The following is a 22,255-nucleotide window of genomic DNA, read 5'->3' on the forward strand; positions in this document are numbered from 1 at the left end:
GCCTGCCCTGTGTATGCATCTAGCATCTGTGTCTGGGTGAAAGCAGATTAAAACGTATATTCAGGACTTCCCTGAAGAAAAATTGCAGAGTCTGATTGTGATTGGTTAGCATGTGTGTGTGTTGGGGATTGTGGGCAGTTTGGGGGAGGAGATACTTTGGCCAGTATTCACTTGCTTTTCCTGAGTGTGATGTCCTCTGTCAGGGGCAGGGGTTAGGGTGGTTGCAGGCCAAGCCTGTGGACACAGGATTTGTTTGTGTGTTTTTTAGGAACTTTTTTTTTTTTTTAAGATTTATTTATTTATTTATTTATTTATTTATTTATTTGACAGAGAGAGAGAGACAGCGAGAGAGGGAACACAAGCAGGGGGACTGGGAGAGGGAGAAGCAGGCTTCCCGCTGAGCAGGGAGCCCGATGCTGGTCTTAATCCCAGGACCCTGGGATCATGACCTGAGCCAAAGGCAGATGCTTAATGACTGAGCCACCCAGGCGCCCCTTTTAGGAGCATTTTGGATAACAGACCTATTCTCATACTAGCTACCTCGAGATCCAAACAGGCTGGGTACCTCCAAAGCCTAGAGCCTCTCAGCACCCTCAGCAGCTCTGACTGGAGACCAGGTCACTCCCCATGCCTCTGAGAGGGTTTAGACATGAAACCCATGACAGAACCTCCTTGGAGGCCAGTATCCCCCCTACAGGGGACTGCGTCACCAAGATGTTAATCCAACTGTCATCCCTGCAGTCTGCAGTGAGTGCGGTTGTGTTTAGTCCATCATCAGCGCCATGTCAGTTTCCCTCTGTTGGACCAAGTATAAATTGATTCTAATTATTTGCTTTGGGGAAAATTTCTTTAGTAAGAATGAGCTCTCTCTAAATATAGGGATTTAGAGATATAAATTAGCTTGCTTGTCCTCTCTCACTCAGGGTTGCAACTCTGCATTTAGGATACTAACCCTTTAAATGGCTGTAATTTGATGAGCACTAGGAAGATCCTCACAAAACCCACCTCACAGGCAGGTTCCTAGAACTCCACCCTTCTCCACAACAGTCTCTTTTAAATTAATTTCTTTCCTTTCTTTTCTTTCCTCTTTTCTTTCTTTCTTTCTTTCTTTCTTTCTTTCTTTCTTTCTTTCTTTCTTTCTTTTCTCTTCTCTTCTCTTTTCTTTTCTTTCTCTCTCTCTCTCTCTCTCTCTCTCTCTCTCTCACACACACACACACACACACACACACACGTGAAGTATTAGAGTACCCTATCCAACAGTGGTTTCCTTGGCTTGACTCTAATACAGAATTCGGTTAGAACCCTCTGTATAGTCATTAAACAAACATTAAGCACCTACTTGAAGTCAGTTTCTAATCTCGGTGATGTCAATATGATGTTAACACAGTCCTGTCCTCATAATTTAGTGGAGGAAGATAGAAATGTAAGGAAATAAGATAGAAATATTACTGTGTCATGTGATAAGGACCATGATCGTGCCATGCAGAGGCAGGGCCAATGAGGAGGAAGGAAGCTGGGACAAACCACCAGGGCCTATCAATCCAGAACGGGACCCAGGGTCTATCCATATTGTAATCTATACGAACTACATGTAAATGTGATAAGCTGGTCCACCTTTCCTGAGAGGGCGCCTGAAATTGTTTTCAAGGGGCCTAAACCCTCTCTCAGCAACCATGAATACTGGATGTCGTGGGAGCCCAGAAGATGGAATTGGGGATTTGGGCGACCATCTCAGGGACTGTGACATTTAATACAGGGTATTGAAGGATGGTGTGTAGGATATGGAATGGAAGAGAGCTCTGGACAAAGTGAACAATACATATTAAAAAAACCACCAAAAACCAGGGTGGCTCACTTGGTTTAGCATCTGACTCTTGATTTTAGCTCAGGTCATGATTTCAGGGTCAGTATCTCAGGGTCATGAGATCGAGCCCTGTGTCAGGGTTTGTGTGCATGTGCTCTCTTTCTCTAAAAAAAAAACACCAAACAAAAAACCCCAAAACAACACAACCAAAACAAAACAACGAAAACCAGAATGCATAATCTAGGTGAATAGAATGAGTACACTTGATGGGTGGAAGGGATAAAGGGCTGTTAGGAAATGAGATCAGAAAGGCAGACAAGAGTTAGATTTTGTAGGGCCTTCAAAATCCTGCTAAACAACTTGAAGTTTCATCTGTTGACAGTGGAGCCACCAGAAGGTTGGTTGGTTGGTTGGTTGGTTGGTTGGTTGGTTGGTTGGTTGGTTGGTTTTTAATAAAAGAAGCTCTATTGAGCCCCTTTTCCATTGCTGAATCTTCAAAAATCATCCTATAATGTCAAGACAAGCTCATGAGCTATCAACTCAGTGTTCTTCCCCACCTAAACCAAGGACTGGAAACTTTAAATTCCAGTATAGTTAATATACAATGTTCTATTAGTTTCAAGTGTATAATACAGTGATTCAGCAATTCTATACATTATTCAGCATCATGATACTTATACTCTTAATCCCCATCACCTATTTCTCCCATTCCCCAACTACCTCCCCTCTGGTAACCATCAGTTTGTTCTCTATAATTCAGTCTGTGATTTTGTCTCTTTTTCTTTCTTCTGTTTCTTAAATTCCACATATGAGTGAATGCATATGGTATTTGTCTTTCTCTGACTTATTTCACTTAGCCTTATTACCCTCTAGATCCAACTAGTTGTTGCAAATGGCAAGATGACATTCTTTTTTATAGCAGAGTAATAGCCCATCGTACACATATACCATATCTTTTTTTAAGATTTTATTTATTTTTTATTTGAGAGAGAGAGTGAGTGAGAGAGAGAGAGAAGGAGAAGCAGACTCCCCACTGAGCAGGGAGCCCAACGTAGGGCTTGATTCCAGGACCCTGGGATCATGACCCAAGCCGAAGGCAGACGCTCAACCAACTGAGCCACTCAGGTGTCCCATATACCACATCTTTTTTTAAAAAAATTATGTCTTCTTTATCCATTCATCTAAAGATGGACACTTTGGCTGCTTCCATAATTGGGCTACTGTAAATAATGCTGCAATAAATATAGGGGTACATATATCTTTTTGAATTACTAGTTTTTCTATTTGGGTAAATACCTAGTAGTAGAATTACTGAATCAAATGACAATTCTATTTTTAACTTTTTGAGGAATCTCCGTACTGTTTTACACCGTGGCTGCACCGGTTTTCAAGTGCCACCAACAGTGCATGAAGTTTCCTTTTTCTCCTATCCTTGCCAACACTTGTTATTTCTTGTGTTTTTGGTATTAGCCATTCTGACAGGTGTAAGGTGATATCTCATTGTGGTTTTGATTTGCATTTCCCTGATGATGAGTGATGTTGAGCCTCTTTTCATGTGTCTGTTGGCCATCTGGATGTCTTCTTTGGAGAAATGTCTGTTCACGACTTCTGCCCGTTTTTTAATTGGATTATTTGGTTTTGGGTGTTGAGTTGTATAGATTCTTTATGTATTTTGGATACTAACCCTTCATCAGATATGTCATTTGCAGATATCGTCTCCCGTACAGTAGGTTGCCTTTTAGTTTTGTTGTTTCTATTGCTGTGCAGAAGCTTTTTATTTTGATGTAGTGCCAATGGTATATTTTTGCTTTTGTTTCCCGTGCCTCGGGAGACATATCTAGAAAAATGTTGCTATTGCCCATGTCAGAGAAATTACTGCCTGTGCTCTCTTCTAGGATTTTTATGGTTTCAGTTCTCACATTCAGGTCCTTAATCCATTTTGAGTTTATTTTTGTGTATGGTGTGAGGAAGTGATCCGTTTTCATTCTTTTGAATGTAGCTGTCCAGTTTTCCCAATACAGTTTGTTGAAGAGATGGTCTTTTTCCCATTGCACATTCTTACCTCCTCTGTCAAAGATTAATTGACCATATAATCATAGGTTTATTTCTGGGCTCCGTATTTTGTTCCATTGATCTATGTGTCTGTTTTTGTGCCAATACTATACTGTTTTGATGACTACATCTTTGTGTAGTGTCTCTTGAAATCTGGGATCATGATACCTCCAGTTTTATTCTTTTTTTCAAGATTGCTTTAGTTATTCAGGGTCCTTTGTGGTTCCATACAAATTTTAGGATTATTCTAATTCTGTGAAGAATTCTGCTCGTTGGGGCACCTGGGTGACTCAGTCAGTTAAGCATCTGCCTTAGGCTCAGGTCATGATCTCAGGGTCCTGCTCAGCGGGAAGCCTGCTTCTCCTTCTCCCTCCGCCTGCTGCTACCGCTGCTTGTGCTCTCTCTATCAAATAAATACATAAAATCTTAAAAAAAAAAGAGTGCTGCTGATATTTTGATAGGGATTGCATTAAGTCTGTAGATTGCTTTGGACATTTTAACAATATTTGTTCTCCCAATCCATGAGCATGGAATATCTTTCCATTTGCTTGTGTCATCTTCAATTTCATTCAATCAGTGTCTTCCAAGTTTTCAGAGTACAGGTTTTTCAACTCCTTGGTTAAGTTTATTCCTAGGGGTTTGTGGGGCTTTTTTGTTTGTTTTGGTTTGGTTTGGTGCAATTGTAAATGGAACAGGACTGTTTTCTTAATTTCTCATCCTGCTGCTTCATTATTAGCGTACCGAAATGCAACAGATTTCTGTATACTGATTTTGTATCCTAAATTTCTTTTTCATTTCTAGTAGGATTGGAAACTGTCTGGAAATGTGGAACCAAAAGGGAGGTGATTACAGAATTTTTGTAAAAAGGACTGGCCTTGGAAATGTTCTGAGCTAATGCTGGTGGAGTTGATCTGGTCTGAGAAGATGGGGAGAGGGAGGCCAGGTGTGTTTAAATTTTGCCTTGGCTTGCTTCTTAAGGGAGGCAGCACAGCATTGCACAGCGCCTCAGGTCCCTGTTGTACCACTCGGTCATTGTGCCTCAGATTTATTAGTGTGTAAAAGAGTAAAGACCGTTTGCTGCTGTAAGGATTAAATGAGACAGTAGCATGCAGAACGCTTAGTGCCGTATTTAGCACATGGTAAACATTCAAAAAATGTTATCATTTACTCAATTTAATATTCCTGGCACTTAGCACAATGCCTGACACACAGTAAACAGGATCCAAAATGGTTTTGCTAAATTAAATGAAAGGGGATAGGAAGTGCAAGGTGATGGGGCAGTGGTGGTGGACAGGGTTTTCCCCAGATGTCAGTCCTTCTCTTGCCCTCCTTCTCCTGTGGTGTTCTGACGGCACCTCCATTTTATACCCTCCTTGCCAGGAGATCACTGCTTGTCTAGAAATGGTTGCTCAAGGCTGAGAAGTGACACAGCAACACGGAGCCTGGGATTGCTGCCAAATTTTAAGAAGCGCAGACTGCAACCAAGTGAGGGGGAAGGGTAGAGATGAAAAGTTTGAAGACCCTACCAGACCCACCCAGAAGCAGTTTTACTCTTGGGTGAAAGGACTGTGCCTCACAGTTTCAGGTGGGGCAGGCAGCCTGAGAGCTGTGCGAAGAGTCCCTGTTGAGTTGTGGTGCTGAAGGAGGGACCCAGCAGGGGGCTCTTGGGTCCAGTGGGGGCTGCTTCATGGGGCCCTGCCCTGAGGAGGGCCTCTTTGGTTTAGTATTATTACGCTGTTGCCATCTTCGAGCACTTGGGAAGTTTTTATGGGCCCTGCAAGTTATGTAGCTGGTCCTGGGTCCAGAGTATCAGGGGCAGTGATGTTTTGTTTCGGCTAGTTTTTGAGCCAGTTTTTTAATTTGCAGCTGATTAAGTAGGGCTGGGCCAGGCATCTTTTTAATCTCTCTCTCTGACTGAATTATAAAAGGACAAAAATTGTGACAAATTATATCTGTACAAAACTACAGTAAAATGACTAGTACCTTACCTCTCATCTCCAGTCACGTTCCCAGGAAGTAACCACTACCAATAGTTTAGTGTGTATCCCCCAGCTTCTTTATAAACATAAAGTTCAAAGTACTGTATAATAAAACACATGTAATTATATTGTTGATATGAGTATTAAATAATGCAGCATCATTTGCATGAAAATATTCGTTTCCCTCAATCCTGCTTCCCTTCAGTGAGGCAACTGCCGTTAACAGTTTTGTGTGAATCCTCAAAATATTTTTTTACGTTAACAGACTTTATTTTTTAGAGCAGTTTTAGGTTCACAGAAAAACTGAGTGGAAAGTAGAGAGTTCCATGTGGCCCCATCCCCAGACCCGCACAGCGTTCCCTGCTGTTGCTATCCAGCACCACACCCCCCATCTGTCACATTTGAGGGACCTACATGACACACGCTATCATCCAGGGTCCATCGTTTACACTAGGATTCGTTCTTCCAAATATTTTTCAAAATAATTTTTAATCACATAATTCAACTAAGCCAGCCTGGCGCCCCTGAATGTTTTTTGCTTATTAAAAAAAAAAGTAGGTTTTCAAAAAGCAAAATGAGATGTTATGCATATTAGTATACAGCTTTGTTAACAAACACCTTTCAAGTCAGTTCATATGGGCCACCTCATTTTTTTAAATAAGGACCCACCTCATTTTTTTAAATAAGGACATACTGTGTTGTATACCTATATTATTATTTATTTATCCAGTTTCTTATTGATATCTATGTTTTTTAAACAATGCAGTGGACATTCTTAAACATATATCTTATGCACTACAGAAGTGGGATTACTGGGTTATAGGGTATGAAAACACCAAATTGGCACATGCTCTTACCTAGGATTGGCTGCATTTGTTACACACCTCCCCCTGACCCTCACCCCTAGCTAGTACTGTATGTCACTATGTCACTTAAGTTAACGACCCCACCAGCAAGGGACTTGGCCCTCAGGCTTGAGAATACTGGAGCAGAAATGAGAGAATCTACTTGTGAATAGTAATAGTACTAGCTTACCCGTATTGAGCACTTAAGCCGTTTTGTTTACTTAAGCCAGGCACTGTGCTAAGCACTTTACATGTAATACCTCCTTTACTCTGTATAACCACCCCCAGAGATAGTCTATTATTATACCCATTTTAATGCCTAGGAAATTGAGGTACCTAGGGTTAAGTACGGTCCCATATCTGTCTAGTTAAGTGGTGGGGACAAGATCTGAAATGGGGCTCTTTAACTTCTGAGCCAGTGCTCTTAACCTAGTGCTCTTAACTGTTTCTAGAAACTTTAATGCCATCTCTTTGCCAAAGTTTCTCTACCTTGTTTATTCCTTATTTTGCTTTTTGGAAAACCTACTTTATTTTAACAAGCAAAAAACATTCAGGGGCGCCTGGCTGGCTCACTTGGAACAGCATGCAAGTTTTGATCTCTGGGGATGTGAGTTGAAGCCCCATGTTGGGTGTAGAGATTACTTAAAAATAAAATCTTAAAAAAAAAAAATTGTCAGTCAACTGGGGTCCAAGGATGCAAGAGCACCTGGCTCCCGGGGTCCAAAACAGACCAGGTTTGGTCACTTGCTGGTGACAAAATCCAAACGCAGAGAGATGAGCGGTGGTGAAACAAGAAAGAATTTATTTCAGGGAGGCCAACATTGCGGGGACAGCGGACATTGAGGACAGTCTCAAAGACTGGCTCCAAAATGCTGCTGTCTCCAATGTGGGGCAGAGGTCGGTGGGTACATGTGCTGGGCAGTAAAGGTCCGGTCGCTCACTGTGTTGGGGGTCAAGCCCTCAGGGTCTTACTGGAGTCAGGGCCTTAGCTAATGCTTGAGGGGGCAGTTTCAGTTCCCATCACCCGCCGCTTTGCCCGCTGGGAAAGATAAGCTGGAAAGAAGAACTTAATCAGAAAGTACAGACGGAGGTCACAGTGGAGGCAGTGGAAGTCCCCTTTCACTTAAAACAATATCGTATTTATTCATTTGCCTTTTTCTTCACTTTAACTCTTTGAGAGCAGGGCTCCCGTGCTAATTATTCATATCCCTGCCCCTAATTCCTAGCACAATGTCTCATTTATTGTGCATAATAAATACAATAGTGCCTCTCAGAGGTAGCTACTGTATCCAAGTTACGGGGGAAGAAACCACAAGTCGGTGTAGTAGGAAGGAGTAGAAAGCAGAATGGTAGAGCTGCAGTTTGAACCCAAGGCTTTTGATGCCTCTTCCGTTGGGCGGTCCACTGCATCCAAGCTGCCTCCTTCCCGCCTGCCTCTGCCGGCTCTGGAGAATGGCTCCCTACCTAGCAACCGGTTCTAAGCTAGAAAACTTCACAGCTAGATTTCTTTAATGATCCCTGGGAGGGGCAGAGCCACATGGGAAGAGGGCCCCTGGAAAAGAGAGTTCCTGGAAGTACTGCATCCAGGAATAAATTATTGGGGGGAGGCCGTGGGGAGTCAGGTTCCTCCGAGCAACGCTACTTTGTAATAATACCTATCCTCTATTTTGGGTTCTGCCTGCCAGGCATTGTTCTGTGTGATTTACGAGCATTGTGTCTTCTTAACGCTCACAGTCCCATTAGATGGATATTGTTATCTCTGTTTTACATATGAAAGAATGTGGGCTGAGAGGCCAAGTGACTTGCTCAAGGCTGCGCAACAAGTAAGTGATAAAGCTGAGATTCCAACTCCAGTCTGTGTCTGTGTCCCCCAAACCCTCATTTTAAGCCTTCTGCTACCCCTAGGTTGTAACAGCTGGCTGAGGCTGGGGGCAATTTAAGAAGAAGGCTGTAAGGGGAAATTGCCCTCTGGACTGTGGGGGACTCTAGCAGCCAGGAATAAGGTACAGAAGACCTTGTAGCTTGAGCCCTGCTGGGTTAGGGGGTCATGGAAAGAAATAGGATTTTTTTTTTTTTTAAGCTGACTATGGAGAGCTTGGAAGATTTGAAACCAGCCATTCCAATTTTTGAATCTGGGTTCACAGCACGTGATGTCTTTATACTCTTAACCTAGAAATGGTAGAGTTATTTTGGGCACAAAGCAAGAGCTGTGGCTTTAAAAATATGCCACTGTATTTATCTCTTCCGCTCCAAGATTACTGAAAATTAGCCCAGCTGTGGCCCGAGGCAACAAATAGCCACAAAATCTCCTTCCAGATCACGCATACTCCCCCCCCCCCCAAAGGAGGCGGAACACCCGGGAGTAGCACCCTCTGGGGAGTGGATTCAGATCAGCCGGTCTCCCACCGCACACACACCACCTCCTCCCAGCTACTCTAGGGGTCAGAATGCTAGGTCTGAATGAGCTCAACCTCACTTTCCTCCCTCATCCCCAAGGCTTCACAGAAGTAAAATAATAATAACAAATCAATTACTGAGCTGGGGAGTCCGTGCGAGAAGAATTTTTCAGCTTTATTACCAAATCCCTGTGTGATATAGGGCAAATTACCTTGCTGTAAATTAAGCCTTCAGTTTCCTTACCTATAGTATGTATACTGTACTGTGTGTGTGTGTGTGTGCGTGTGTGTATATATATATGTATATATATATAGTGTGTGTGTGTATATGGGGTTATACATATATGTGTGCACATATATATGGCTTATATATATATGAGTTTTCATAAATATAGAGAGATACATAAATATATAAAGAGATATATATTATCTTTACACATGAAAACTGAGATATTAAATGATTTGCTAAACATCATAATTTATATGGCATAGCCATATTTAAACCTACTATTCTGATTATAGAGCCTAATGTCTTAGAGAGCGGGCAGTATATTTTTACATTGTCTTGTTTCCATGGAAGAATCTTTCCACCATCATTTGAAGGGCTAAGGATCAGTGGGGAACCAGTGGAAACGCTAGCCCAGGTGGTTTGAGCTTTCTCCCCCTCTCTCTGATCCTGGACAGGATTTGGGCTGCAGACTACGGTTCTCCTGTGATTTGTGGGCTGTAATTACCCAGATTAACATTGCCTAATTCATAAAGGCTGAGTGAGCAAGAGGAGGTGGAGCTTGTCCCAGCAGCCCGCAAGCGCCACAGATGGGAGGGTGGGGGCGGGGAAGGAGCTAGGGAGGCTGTACAGCCTGGTCTTCCCGCATGTTGGATGGTGGATGGTTTTGCCTTTTGGTCAGGCTAAGCATGTATGATTCTACAATCTGCCAAGTCCTGCTACACACACACACACACACACGACTGAGAGACAGAGAGAGACAGACATATGAAATGGTTGCTCAAAGCCAGGAGGGTACAAACAAGATCAGAGCTGCTCCAGGCTGCAGTGGCTGGCTCAGTGGGGAGAGGACTCAAGGAAGGGGAGAAGTGGGGTGTCCCTACACAGAAAGCCTGGATGTTCACCTGCACACCCACAATCTGCAGAGCCATCCGTGCTCTGACTTCCCTGGGCAGCCAGAGGCAGCAGCAGCAGCGAGCCAGAGAACGAGCAATCCAGGGGAGCTGTCTGGCTGGGCCGGAAATGGCTGTGATCAGTTAATAGCCTTTGCTGGCTGCACTGACCTAGCAGAGTGGGTGGGAGGCAGGCTCCAGAGTGCTGTCTGGCAAGATAGCCCGGGCTTTAATCAAAATGATGGGCTTTCTGGAAGCTCTTTATTAACCTTAGGACCAAAATCCCAATGATGTCAACAAAGGAATGAATGGGGAGGGAAGGGGAGGGCTGAAACCTGCAGAATGGGCTCCGATTTTCCTGAGCTTGTCACTCCTGCATCCGTGCCCCTCCCCCCTCCACTCCTTTCTGCTGATTCTAGCTTAGAGGGGCCTGCCTGCCTCTCTGTCTTCCAGATGGTGGCAAATCAAATATAATCAAAGTAATTGCTACATTTGTATAAGGCTTCAGGGTTTTCCAAGGGTCTCCATATACAGCTCAGATGTGGTGGAGTGAGACCTGCCTAGATTCCATCCGGTCCTAGGCGCTACCAGTTATTAACTGTTGGTCCTTAGTCTCTTCATTTATAAAACAGACATATCTATAAAACAGACATGGATATTGGCAATATTTACTTCCTATGGTTCTTGTGAGGAGCAAAAATTATATTGCATGCAGATCTGCTTAGCCCCGTGCCACGCACATAGAAGATCCCAGTAAATGTAAAATACATCCATAATCCTGTGATGTAGACAGGAAGGTGATCATCTCCATTTCATGGACAAGGAAACTGTAGTTCAGAAATATTTGTGTAAATTGACCAGGACTGCGTACTATTAAGTGATAGAGTCAGGGCAAGCTCCCAAGTTCAGAAGAGCAAAGCAAGATGAACAGGGGAAAAGAGAATTTAACTACCTTCCTGCATTCTCCAGCCTGTGCCCTTCCAAGAGTTCTCCTGAACACTCTATCCTTGGTCAAAATGACTTGGTGTTGTTCTTTTGGGGAGAATCAGTGCAAATCAGGAAAACGCTGTGCTGGTCTTAGTTGATTGTTCAGAGCAGTTCAGAACAGGGGTGGGGGGTGAGTTTACCAGTCTGGCATTTGCTTCACAATTTTTAGGACCTTCCCCAGCATCTGCGTTGGCAAAGCCTCCAGCCCACTCATTCCCAGAGTTCCTTTAGCAGAAAACAGGAAAATGGGGGAATGTTGCCAAAAAGACCCTAGGCAGTGCCTAAGGGGGGAGGTGTCTAAAGTGGCTTATAGGATTAAGTGTAGTGGCCAGCTACCTCCAGAGAGCAGTTTTTTAAGTCGTAGATCTATACACGTTTTTTTAAAATATGTATGTTGTTGTGATTTTTAAATGTATTCCTACCTGTGAAATCAGTCAATCCCCCCACACACACAAGCAAAGCCATTTACTGTAATTATGATTATATGCTATTAAAGCTTTTAAATCCCATTGGGTTGTAATCTGAATGTCAGGGAAGGGCTCTGCCTAAGAATCCAGACCCCCGCCTGCTAGATGCGTACCTGAAGTCCTCTTCCTGGGCTCTGACAGAGTCTTGACTGCCTGTCAGTCTTGTCCTTGCCGGTGAGCTAGATCCCCTGGGACCAGAGGAGAGGGACTTGTGGGAAGTCACAGGAGGGGGAAGGGAAGCAGCACCAAATGAGGAAATATTCCCTTAACTGACTACTTGCTGGTACTGGCCCCGGTATCTCTTCCTTTCTCATCTTCTTTAAAGGAGAGTCTCTCCTTGATTCAGCCCCCAAAATCCCAGCATTTTTTAGGCAAAGCTGGCCAAAGGTCTTTAGTACTTAAGATGAGGAGGTCAGTAAATGTTGTTTGTCAGATCCTGAAGCTATTATTTCACCTGAATGAGCCCCCGGAGATGTTTGCTTACACATCAGCCAGAACAGGTTAGTCACAACGGTCTGTGAGAGACTCGAGAAACCAGATTTTGTTCTGCTCTGCAGTCGCTGGATGAGAGGCAGATGCACCGGAATGGATCACTGTGGTTGCTTCTTGGAGTTTAAGGCTGAGTCAGACCAACCAAGACTCCAGCAAAGGCCTGAGAAGCTCAACGACATGTAAAAGCAGCTCATTAACCTTTAGCAGTCCTGCTGTGAGGGACTCCTTGGCCAACAGGCAGAGCCATTGATGTCCTTTAATTCTGCAAGATAAAGATATCTCTGAGCTCCGCATCTCCAGATGACAATCCTGAGGCCTTACGCAGAGTCCTGGCTGTGGCTGGAAAGAATTTCCATCCTGGGGGCTATGTGACCCCACCTCAAAGATTGTGGAGTGGTACCGAAACCCAGTTCTCCCAGATGCCAAATCCCAGGCATTTAAATACCAGACTTACTTTTATTTCTGTCTCTCAGGGACAGGGCCTGCATTTTAAAGATAAACAGGTAGGTTCTGGCTGAGCCCAAGTGCGGATTTACCTTAGAGGGGTTATTAGTCTTCGTCTTGAAGAAAAAGCATCTATGGCCCTATGTCCAAAGAGCGATAGAAGATGCCCCATCAGGGGAAGCATGGTGTAGGGAAGGGGTTTGAGGGAGAAAAGAAAGGTTCTAGCTTCCTTTGCTTACTGCTTGCTGGTACTTGGACTAAATTGGCAATTTTCTTAGCCTGCCTTCCTAGCCCCAAGAGCTGTGCCATATATAGTTGCCCATATGTGAGTCACTTTACTGGGCTCTCACATGGAGCTGGCGATCAGGCTTAGCACTTTCAGTGCATGACTTCACTGTGTTTAGGGACAGCAGCAGTGCAGTAAGCAGAGAGCTGCTGGATCTGCTAGAGTGGCTGCCCCTTCTACCACCTTTTTGTTCATCCACTTAGCAAGTGTTTATTAAACGCCTGCAATGGGCCAGGACTTGTGCTAGATGTTGGCTGTGTGGTGGTACATAAAACAGATATGTTTTCTGCCTCTTGGATGTTACACTGACAGGTGGAGGTGAAGCGGTTGCCGCTTGGCTAGCAGGGTCATAAAATGCCTCTGCCATGGGGTTACATTTAAGCACAGACTTGAAGAATGAGGAGTCATGCTAAGAATGGAGCGGAGATCATTCTAGACAAAAGGAAACTGTGTGTGTACAGAACTTGAGGCAAAAACAATCCCAAGGGGTGTTTGAGGAACTGAAAGAAGGCCTGTGTGGTAAGAGGGAGACTTGTAGATGAGACTGGAGAACAAAAAATATCAAATCATTACAGGCCTTTATATACCATGTTAAGGAGTTTGACTTTTTTTGGTTGTTGTTAAGGCAGAAAAATGTGTCTGAATAATTTTAAGCAGGGGAGTGATGTAATCTGGTTTCTATTTTTGAAGGATTTTACTGTATGTATGCTATATATCAGTTTTTAGAAAGGGGAGAAAGACTTAAGGAATGAAGAGAACTCTGGCTCCTGGGTGGAGGGCTAGAGACAAGGCTGAACAAGGAAGAGGATATTGCTGTGATTCACATTCGGGATAATGGTGCCCTGAAAAAAAAGGTAGTGACAGTCCAAATGGGGAGAAGAGGACAAGTCAAGGTATATTTAGGAGGCAGGAACGACAGGTATTGATGGATGATAAATGGAGAATGGCCCTGAATTTTCCAGATTGAGCATGAAGGTGAGTGGAGTGCTGTTTATTGAGACTGGAGAGATGTAGAAAGGACGAGATGAGAAGAATCGGGAGTTCCTTCAGCTCGAGATGCCCTGTGAGGCTTTGCAGAGGAGATACGGGATAGGCATTTGGAGACCGGAGACTGGAGCACAGAGGGAGAGGGGCTCTCCGTGGAAATCTGTGTCTCATCAGCATATTTGGACAGTGTAGATACCCATGGACATGGCTGAGATCCCAAAGGAGTGAAGAGAAAGAGGAGAAGAAGGTCTAGGCCCAAAAGAGAAAGGTCAGGACAGGGAACTCATAAAAACCAGTGTCTCCAGAAGGGATTGACAAATTCCATTGAGGGGTTCACGACAGCACAGACTAAACTGTGACCCCAGGCTTTGGCAATAACGTGATTAGTGGGCTTGACACAAGCACTGTTACAAAAGTAGTGCTTACAGATACCGGATTAGAAGAGGCAGGGAAGTGATAAGTCAGGAGATGGAAACAGCAGATGTACAGAATCCCAAACTGCAATCAAACACAAACGGTTTCTCTGGCAGAACTTTTCACGATTCCACCGAAGGAGCAGTGTCAGATACAAGAACGCTACTGTGATGTCAAAGGGTTTCAATGTCATGGCCACTGGGATTACTTTGCCCAGACAGATCATTACTCTTCTTCTCTAGCTCTCACCTCTACTCTTCTAGAAGTCATTGTGTCTTCCAGCTGGACTCTTGGGAAAGTCTTGCATCGAAAACCCCTGTGGATGCATAATAATTTTCCCCAGTCTCACTCCAAATTTCATCTCTCCTCTGGAATCTCCTTTGACTTTCTCAGGTATAATTAATCATTTTCTCCTCTGGAATCCCCAAAACATTTCACATGTAACTTGGTCATTGCATTTATCCAATTGCCTTATAATCGCTTGAGTGCCTGTCCCAACTTGACTCTGAGCACACTGAGGGAGGAGACCAGGTTTGGAAAGTAAGGTTGGCTCCCAGTGCTTTACCCAGATCGACCCATATTTGCAACAGGACCCTCTCCTCCTGTGCCGGGAGGTATCCGCCTACACCCACACATCTTTCCATCGCTTCTCTGCCTCATCTGACCACGAAGAGAGAGGAACCCCTCTCTTATCTGACTTATTTTCACATAGGAATTCACAAGTGGGAAACGATATCTCACTGTGGTTTAGATGTGCATTTCCCTGATGATTAGTGATGTCAGGTACCTTCCATGTACCTGTTGGCCATGTGTATGTCTTCTTTGGAAAAAAGTCTATTCAAATCTTCTGCCTATTTTTTAATCGGGTTGTGACTAAATCTGACTTATTTTGCTTAGAATAACCCCTCAAGGTTACGGTGATAGAATTAGGATCAAATAATTGATTCAACTAATTTATCTTTTGTTTTGGACAGAGCAGGTGTCAAAATACATGTGTAGTCAAAATTTTCACTAATTCACACGCTACGAATTAGCATATTTTTCTTCTTTTCACCTCTGAAACTGCATCATGTACCTCTAGTTTAGGTTTTTTTCCCCATTACTTGAAGACCATTAAAACATTTTGAGTGTAATTGCAGACAAGGGTTCTGCAATCTCTTGGCAGTTCTTAGATTGGGGGCGTCGTCCAGGTAGTACAGAATCGACTTACTCAGCTGCCTCTTCTGGTACCAGCGTTATTAAAACCTCCATTTAAAAAATGATGACAGCAAACTTGAGACCCCTGAGGCCCTTAGAAGTGGCTTGAGAAACAGTAGTGTGGTACCTGACATCAAATGAGATTCAGGTATTTCAGTGGCGATTACAAGAACAAATGCCCAGGGCGTCTTTCATCGCAGAAAGGCTAAAAAAAGTTAACAGCACTTTCGCTCCAGGGAATGCCCTGTTTAGAATAGTTCTTAGAACCTCAGGTCTTTTGGTTTTCTCCTTTTTTTGAAAGAGATTCTCTTTAACAATATTTTTTTTCTTTTTACTGAGGTATAGACATATAACATTATATTAGTTTCAGGAATACAGTATAATGATTTGATATTTGTATACAATGTAAAATGATCATCACATTAAGTCGAGTTGACATCTGTCACTCCACAGTTACAAAAGAATTTTTTGTGTGTGATGAGAACTTAAAGATCTATTCTCTTAGCAGTTTTCAAATATGCAGTATAGTATTATTAATTATCATCACCATACTTTATGTTATTTCCCCATGACTTATTTATTTATAACTGGAAGTCTGTTCTTTTTGACCTCCTTTACACTTTTCGTCCACACCTGTTGCCTTCCTGCCTCTGGCCTCCACCAGTCTGTCCTCTATCTATGAGCTTAGCTTTTGGTTTTCGTTTTGTTACTGTTGTTGTTTTTTAGATTCCACATATAAGTGAGATCATATAGTATTAGTCTTTTTCTTTCTGACTTATTTTGCTTAGAATAATGCCCTGAGAGTTCATCCATGTTGTTGCACATGGCAAAATTTTATTCTTTTTAATGGCTGAATAGTATTCCATTATATATATTGTCAAACCTGAAAATAAGATAGCCAGTTATTTTACCAGCAAAATGAGTTTGTTAGAGAATAGCAGAGGAATGGCAATTTGGGACAAGCAAGTTATGGTAAACCGCAGGAAATCCAAAAAGACAAAGGAAAGGTCACTTCTTATTAGGGTTTAGGAGGAAATTGGGGAGGGTTGTTTTGAACAAAAGTTCTTTGGGGGGCGCGCCTGGGTGGCTCAGTTCGTTAAGTGTCCGACTCTTGATTTCTGCTCAGGTTTTGATCTCAGGGTCGTGGGATCAAGCTCGGTGTCCAGTTCCACACTCCGTAGGGAATCTGCTTGAGATCCTCTCTCTCCCTTTCCCTCTGCCCCTAAAAAAAGTTCTTTGGAAAAGAACAAGAGTCTGAGACTGTGGTGGTTTCTCTTTGACTTAAGGTGGTGGTTAGTATGTTGTTGCTGGGGCAGGGAGAGTTTGTCTTTTTTCTCCTTAAAAGCAGGAGATAAAATTCCTATGTGAAAAGTATCTCTCTTTGTCAAGGTAAGAATTACCTTCCTTCTTCCTGTTGTAGTGCAGGCTGCTAGGAGTGGTATGTGTGAGAGAGTTCCCCCCTTAGGGCTTCCTGACTCCTTTTTTTTTTAAAGTAAGCTCTACCTGCAACCTGGGGCTTGAACTCACCACCTGGAGATGGAGAGTCTTATGCTCCAGGGACTGAGCCAGCCAGGTGCCCCTCCTGACCCCATTTTAAATGATATTTTCTTTACTCATTTTTATAATATATACCACATTTTCTTTATCCATTCATCCATCTATGGACACCTAGGTTGTTTCCATATCTTGGCTACGTAAATAACACTGCCGTGAACGTAGGGATGCACCAATCTTTTCAAACTAGTGGTCATTTTCTTTTAATTTTTTATGATTTAATTATTTGAGAGTGAGAGAGAGAGCTGGGGGAGGGGCTGAGGGAGAGGGAGAGTCAGAGTCTTTTTTTTTTTTTTTTTTAGAGAATTCTGTTTTGTTTTGTTTTTTTAAGATTTTATTTATTCGACAGAGACAGCCAGCGAGAGAGGGAACACAAGCAGGGGGAGTGGGAGAGGAAGAAGCAGGCTCATAGCGGAAGAGCCTGATGTGGGGCTCGATCCCATAGTGCCGGGATCACGCCCTGAGCCGAAGGCAGACGCTTAACCGCTGTGCCACCCAGGCGCCCTGGGAGAGAGAGAGTCTTAAGCAGAATCCGCGCTGATCACAGAGCCCAACATACGGCTCAGTCTCAACCACCCTGAGATCATGACCTAAGCCAAAACCAAGAGACAGAGGCTCAACTGGCTGTACCACCCAGGTGCCCCAAGCTAATGTTTTCATTTTCTTTGGATCAATACCCAGAAGTACAGTTACTGGATTTATGGTAGTTCTATTTTTAATTTTTTGAAGAACCTCCATACTGTTTTCCAGAGTGGCTGCACCAGTTTGCATTCCCACTGACAATACACAAGGGTTCCCTTTCTCTGTGTCCTCACCAATACTCGTTATTTCTTGTCTTTTTGATGATTGCCATTCTGAAAAGTGGGAAACGATATCTCACTGTGGTTTTGATGTGCATTTCCCTGATGATTAGTGAGGTCAGGTACCTTCCATGTACCTGTTGGCCATGTGTATGTCTTCTTTGGAAAAAAGTCTATTCAAATCTTCCTATTTTTTAATCGGATTGTATTTTTGCTGTTCAGTTGTAAGAGTTCTTTATACATTTTGGATATTAACCGCTTATCAGATATATGATTTACAAATATTTTCTCCCATGCAGTAGCTTGCCTTTTCATTTTGTTGACGATTTAGTTTGCTGGGTAGCAGCTTTTTAGACGGAGTATAGCTTCTTTTTGCTTTTTTTTTGCTCTTGCTTTTAGTGTCAGATTCAAAAAGACCGATGTCACAGAGCTTATTGCCTATGTGTTCTTTTAGGAATTTTATGCTTTCAGGTCTTATGTTGGAGTCTTTAATCCGTTTTGAGTTTATTTGTGTGTATGGTGTAAGACAGGGGTCCAGTTTCATTCTTTTGCATGTAGCTGTCCCAGTTTTCCCAATACCATTTACGGAAGAAACTGTCCTCTCCCCACTGTATATTCTCGCCTTCTTTGTCGTAAATTAACTGACCATATATGCGTGGGTTTACTTCTGGGTTCTCTATTCTGTTTCACTGATCTGCTTTTATGCCAATACTATACTGTTTGATGACTTTAGCTTTGTAACATAGCTTGAAATCAGGAAGCACGACGCCTACAGCTTTGTTCTTTTTTCTCATGATTGCTTTGGCTATTTAGGGTCCTTTGTGGTTCTATACAAATTTTAAGATGTTCTATTTCCATGAAAAATGCCATTGGAATTTTGATAAGGATTGCATTGCCTCTATAACCATATTAATTCTTGCAGTCCATGAGCGCAGAATATCTTCCCATTTATTTATGTCATTTCTTCAATTTCTTCCATAAATATCTTCAAGTCTATAGTACAGGTCTTTTACCTCCTTGGTTAAATTGATTCCTACTTCTTTTATTGCCTATTCTGCTTTAATCCAGTACATTTTCCATCTTATTCTCAGGCAAAATAATCACAACCGTATTCTTTAGGAAATTCTTCACAAGGAACCAAAAATATGTCACTAGAAAATTAGATTTCCAGACCCTCTGGTGAGAAAACCTGCCCTCCTGATTGTTTCCAAACACTGACCTTGCGCTCAGGCTCGGAGAAAGAACCAGCTTCCCCTATCTCCCACTTGTGTGGCCTGGAAGGCCTGTGTTGACTTTTACTGACTTGTGATGTTCTGTCTTTCAGAACCGGAGGCAGGAGAGGTGTCCCCTCCAGTCGGTGCTGGTGTCAACAGCAACAGCTGGACCTTTAAATACGGACCAGGCAACCCCAAACAATCTGGTCCCGGTGAGTTGCCAGACAAATTCATTATCCCAGGATCTCCTGCAATCATCTCCATCCGGCAGGAGCCTACTAACAGCCAAATTGACAAAAGTGACTTCATAACCTTCGGCAAAAAGGAGGAGACCAAGAAAAAGAAGAAAAAGAAGAAGGGTAACAAGACCCAGGAAAAAAAAGAGAAAGGGAACAGCACGACTGACAACAGTGACCAGTGAGGTCACCTCATGGAAACAAGCCACTTAGCCAGTTTTTGTAATAATGGCAAATCTCTCCCATGTAGCAACTCCCCACTCCTTTCTCCTATCTCCATGAGCCCTCTCCTATAGACCTCAGAAATCTGCAGAAAGTTCCCTGTGTCTGTGTAGATCACATTGAACAGGTTTTGTCTTAAAAGCTTTACTAAGTCTGGTGTTAACTCTTTCTCTCCACTCTGGCTTGTTTTCAGAACCTAAAAAGCAGACCCAAGTTTCCTTTCTCCTCCGCCGCAAAGGAGAGGCTTCCCAGTCCCGCCAGTGAGAGGTTGGACTCTCTGCCCTGTGCTCCGGGGATGCTGTCTTGATGACACTTGCAGGGCAGGCTCAAAGGTTTTGAGATTGAGCAGCTTGGGTATCAGTGGCCACTGGGTTTGTGTGGTCACCGGCGGTACGTGAGTGCCAGACTCCGGCTGGGAGCGGCCAGATGAGACTAGTTGGCACAAGGAGGGCTGGTGGGAAGAAAGGCAAAGAACAGCAGGAGTTGCCAATCCAGGGGGAACGCGAAACTAAAAGAGACCAGACTTTCTAAATCTTACAACTCAAGAGGCGGTGGCCACCCTCCCGCAGACAAAACTACCCCGACTGACGAGGCCCTAGGAGGCCTTGAGTCTGTCGGCTGTGGTGTCATGATCCCTAAAACCCGCATTACACCGACAAGCCAACAGCTCAGTGTTGAATGGGGCCGACCAGGGCGACAGAAGCAGATCTGATGTGTTTGCTGTGGATGTCCTTGTGCTCACTTTATTACAAATTCTTTTGCACACAATGTTTATGAAAAGGCCCGAGCCTTTTCCAACACATATGCAAAAGCAAACGCAAAAGAAAACCCCAACACCTCACTTTATGCTGTTTGTTGTTTGATAGATTTATTTAAAAAAGAGAAAAATCTATAACTATAAATCTTTAAAGAGAAATATGATGAATACAGTTCCCCTCAACTCTCCTCAAAAGAGAATCCAGTCTACAGCCATTTAAATGACCATTGCTGCTACAGAAGTGCTTTAAGAGAATTGCCTGAAACATCTGTATTATACTGGCCACCTGCCAATCACAGCTTTACTCTTTCAGGTCACTCTGGGGCTGCCTCCTGCATGTATTAATTACTAAGTAAAAGGATCTTTCTCTCTTTCTCTCTTTTCTAAGAAACAATTATGTGCACTTTGAATACACAACCTTCTCTAGCCAACTATATCAAGACCCCGAAACTGAAGAAAAATCATTGTTTTCTCATACACACAGTGAGCCGACTTTTCAATCCTCGAATTCTGTGATTTGTCTCGGTGTGCGAGCCCACACCTTCTCTTTGGTTTAGTTTGCCTTTTTTAGAACACTCTGAATTGCTAATCTTGCTAACACCTATGATGTTACCTGAAACCAATCTCCCATATGTATGCTGTATGCTATTATAAGACTCCTGAAATATACTTACTCTGTGCTTGTGTATGTGAATGTTAATGCAACTATTACCTAGAGTGAACTTTAAGCTTTATTGTTGAATGTAATACCATTATATTTCCTTTTGTACACCTGTGAAAAAGTGGAGTAGTGTTTTTTTAACCATTGTTTAATCAGCTTTTGTGTATGAAAGACACAGTAAAATTTCTTTCTTAAATCAAGACACTGGTGATTCAAGGAATTTTATTTATGGTCAGCCAAGAGCTGTCTCTTGCCAAGACTCCTGCTGGCAAGGGAATGGACAAAGCTGTTGTTTTCTAGTAACAATTCTGGAATGAATACCGTACTTATTCCCTGAGGGGATGCAAGCACAAAATTTACCAATCTGACCTCGCTGAAGTCACAGAAGGCTTTGAAATTCTAATGACATCTGGAATATCAGCTCATAGAGAAGAATCAAATTTACTGTCACCTTAGATAAGAAATTTTAATTTTGTTAAAATGTACAATTTAGAAGTTTAATTACATTATCTTTTCAAAGTTATCATAAAAGAGGTAGGAGTCTGTTATTAAAACAAAAACATTAAATCTCAAAAAAAAAGAGCCTGTTTTGTCTACTTTTAGCTTCATTCTCCCATATTTTGAAGGGTGTGTAACTTCAGCTCTGCAGGATTGCATGGGGTAAAACTTGTTGCCAACACATGTGAACCATTGCTACATTGTAGGCTGTGATCATTTTGCCCCATTGAACCCATGTATCTGACCTTACGTGCCTTTTGAATACTAGGAGAATCGGGCTAATTTATTAATGATGATAATTATAATGTATCTGTACAGCACTTTTTACATTTGCAAAGTGCTTTCCAGTCCATGTTAGTTACTAGTTATTACAGCTGTAAGGATAAAACACGTCATGTGGATTCATTTTTAATTGGTGCTATTGGTATTCTGTTATTGCTAATAAATGGAAAATGGTGGTATGAAAGAAATGGTGGTCATTTCTAAGTATAAGCGTAGGAGAAAAATAGAACGCTGATTATCATTAGCTGTTGTCACTGAAGGAGTTTGCAGTATGAAACTTAACACTGTATCCCTCTCTGGCTATCTCCCGGGCTTTTGTGTTCAGCACTAAGGCCAAACACCCAGTGGAATCAAGACTCAGACTACACAGTGTGACCAGAATGGGCAGCCAGGAGGCCTCTGGGTCACGTCCCAGTACACGGTTTCAGTCTTCTCTAGTAAGAATTGCAACAAACCGATTTTTATCACTAGAGCCCTTTAGTCATCTTAATTCATTACTTGCTTAGCCTTTGCTCCTCCCTACAATTGGGCAGTCAAATAATGCCCCCAGGAAATAAACTTT

The 22,255-nt window shown here is 42.8% G+C and overlaps 1 protein-coding gene across 2 annotated transcripts in view; it reads left to right on the forward strand.

Moving 5' to 3' along the window:
* The window catches only part of PCDHAC2 (protocadherin alpha subfamily C, 2), a 47,141-nt gene extending 25,260 nt beyond the window's left edge, over positions 1-21,881 (forward strand). The window contains exons 4-5 of one of the 2 annotated variants that reach the window (XM_044387465.3): positions 19,148-19,249; positions 19,689-21,881. In XM_044387465.3, coding sequence (XP_044243400.2) covers positions 19,148-19,249; positions 19,689-19,759 — 173 coding nt within the window. In that variant the 3' untranslated portion in view covers positions 19,760-21,881. Of the gene's footprint in view, positions 1-19,147 lie in introns of both variants that reach the window. The other variant, XM_026508162.4, reaches the window with a different exon arrangement.
* The last annotated feature ends 374 nt before the right edge of the window (positions 21,882-22,255 follow it).

The sequence above is a fragment of the Ursus arctos genome, unplaced genomic scaffold (genome assembly GCF_023065955.2).
Source record: "Ursus arctos isolate Adak ecotype North America unplaced genomic scaffold, UrsArc2.0 scaffold_5, whole genome shotgun sequence".
Classification (NCBI taxonomy): domain Eukaryota; kingdom Metazoa; phylum Chordata; class Mammalia; order Carnivora; family Ursidae; genus Ursus; species Ursus arctos.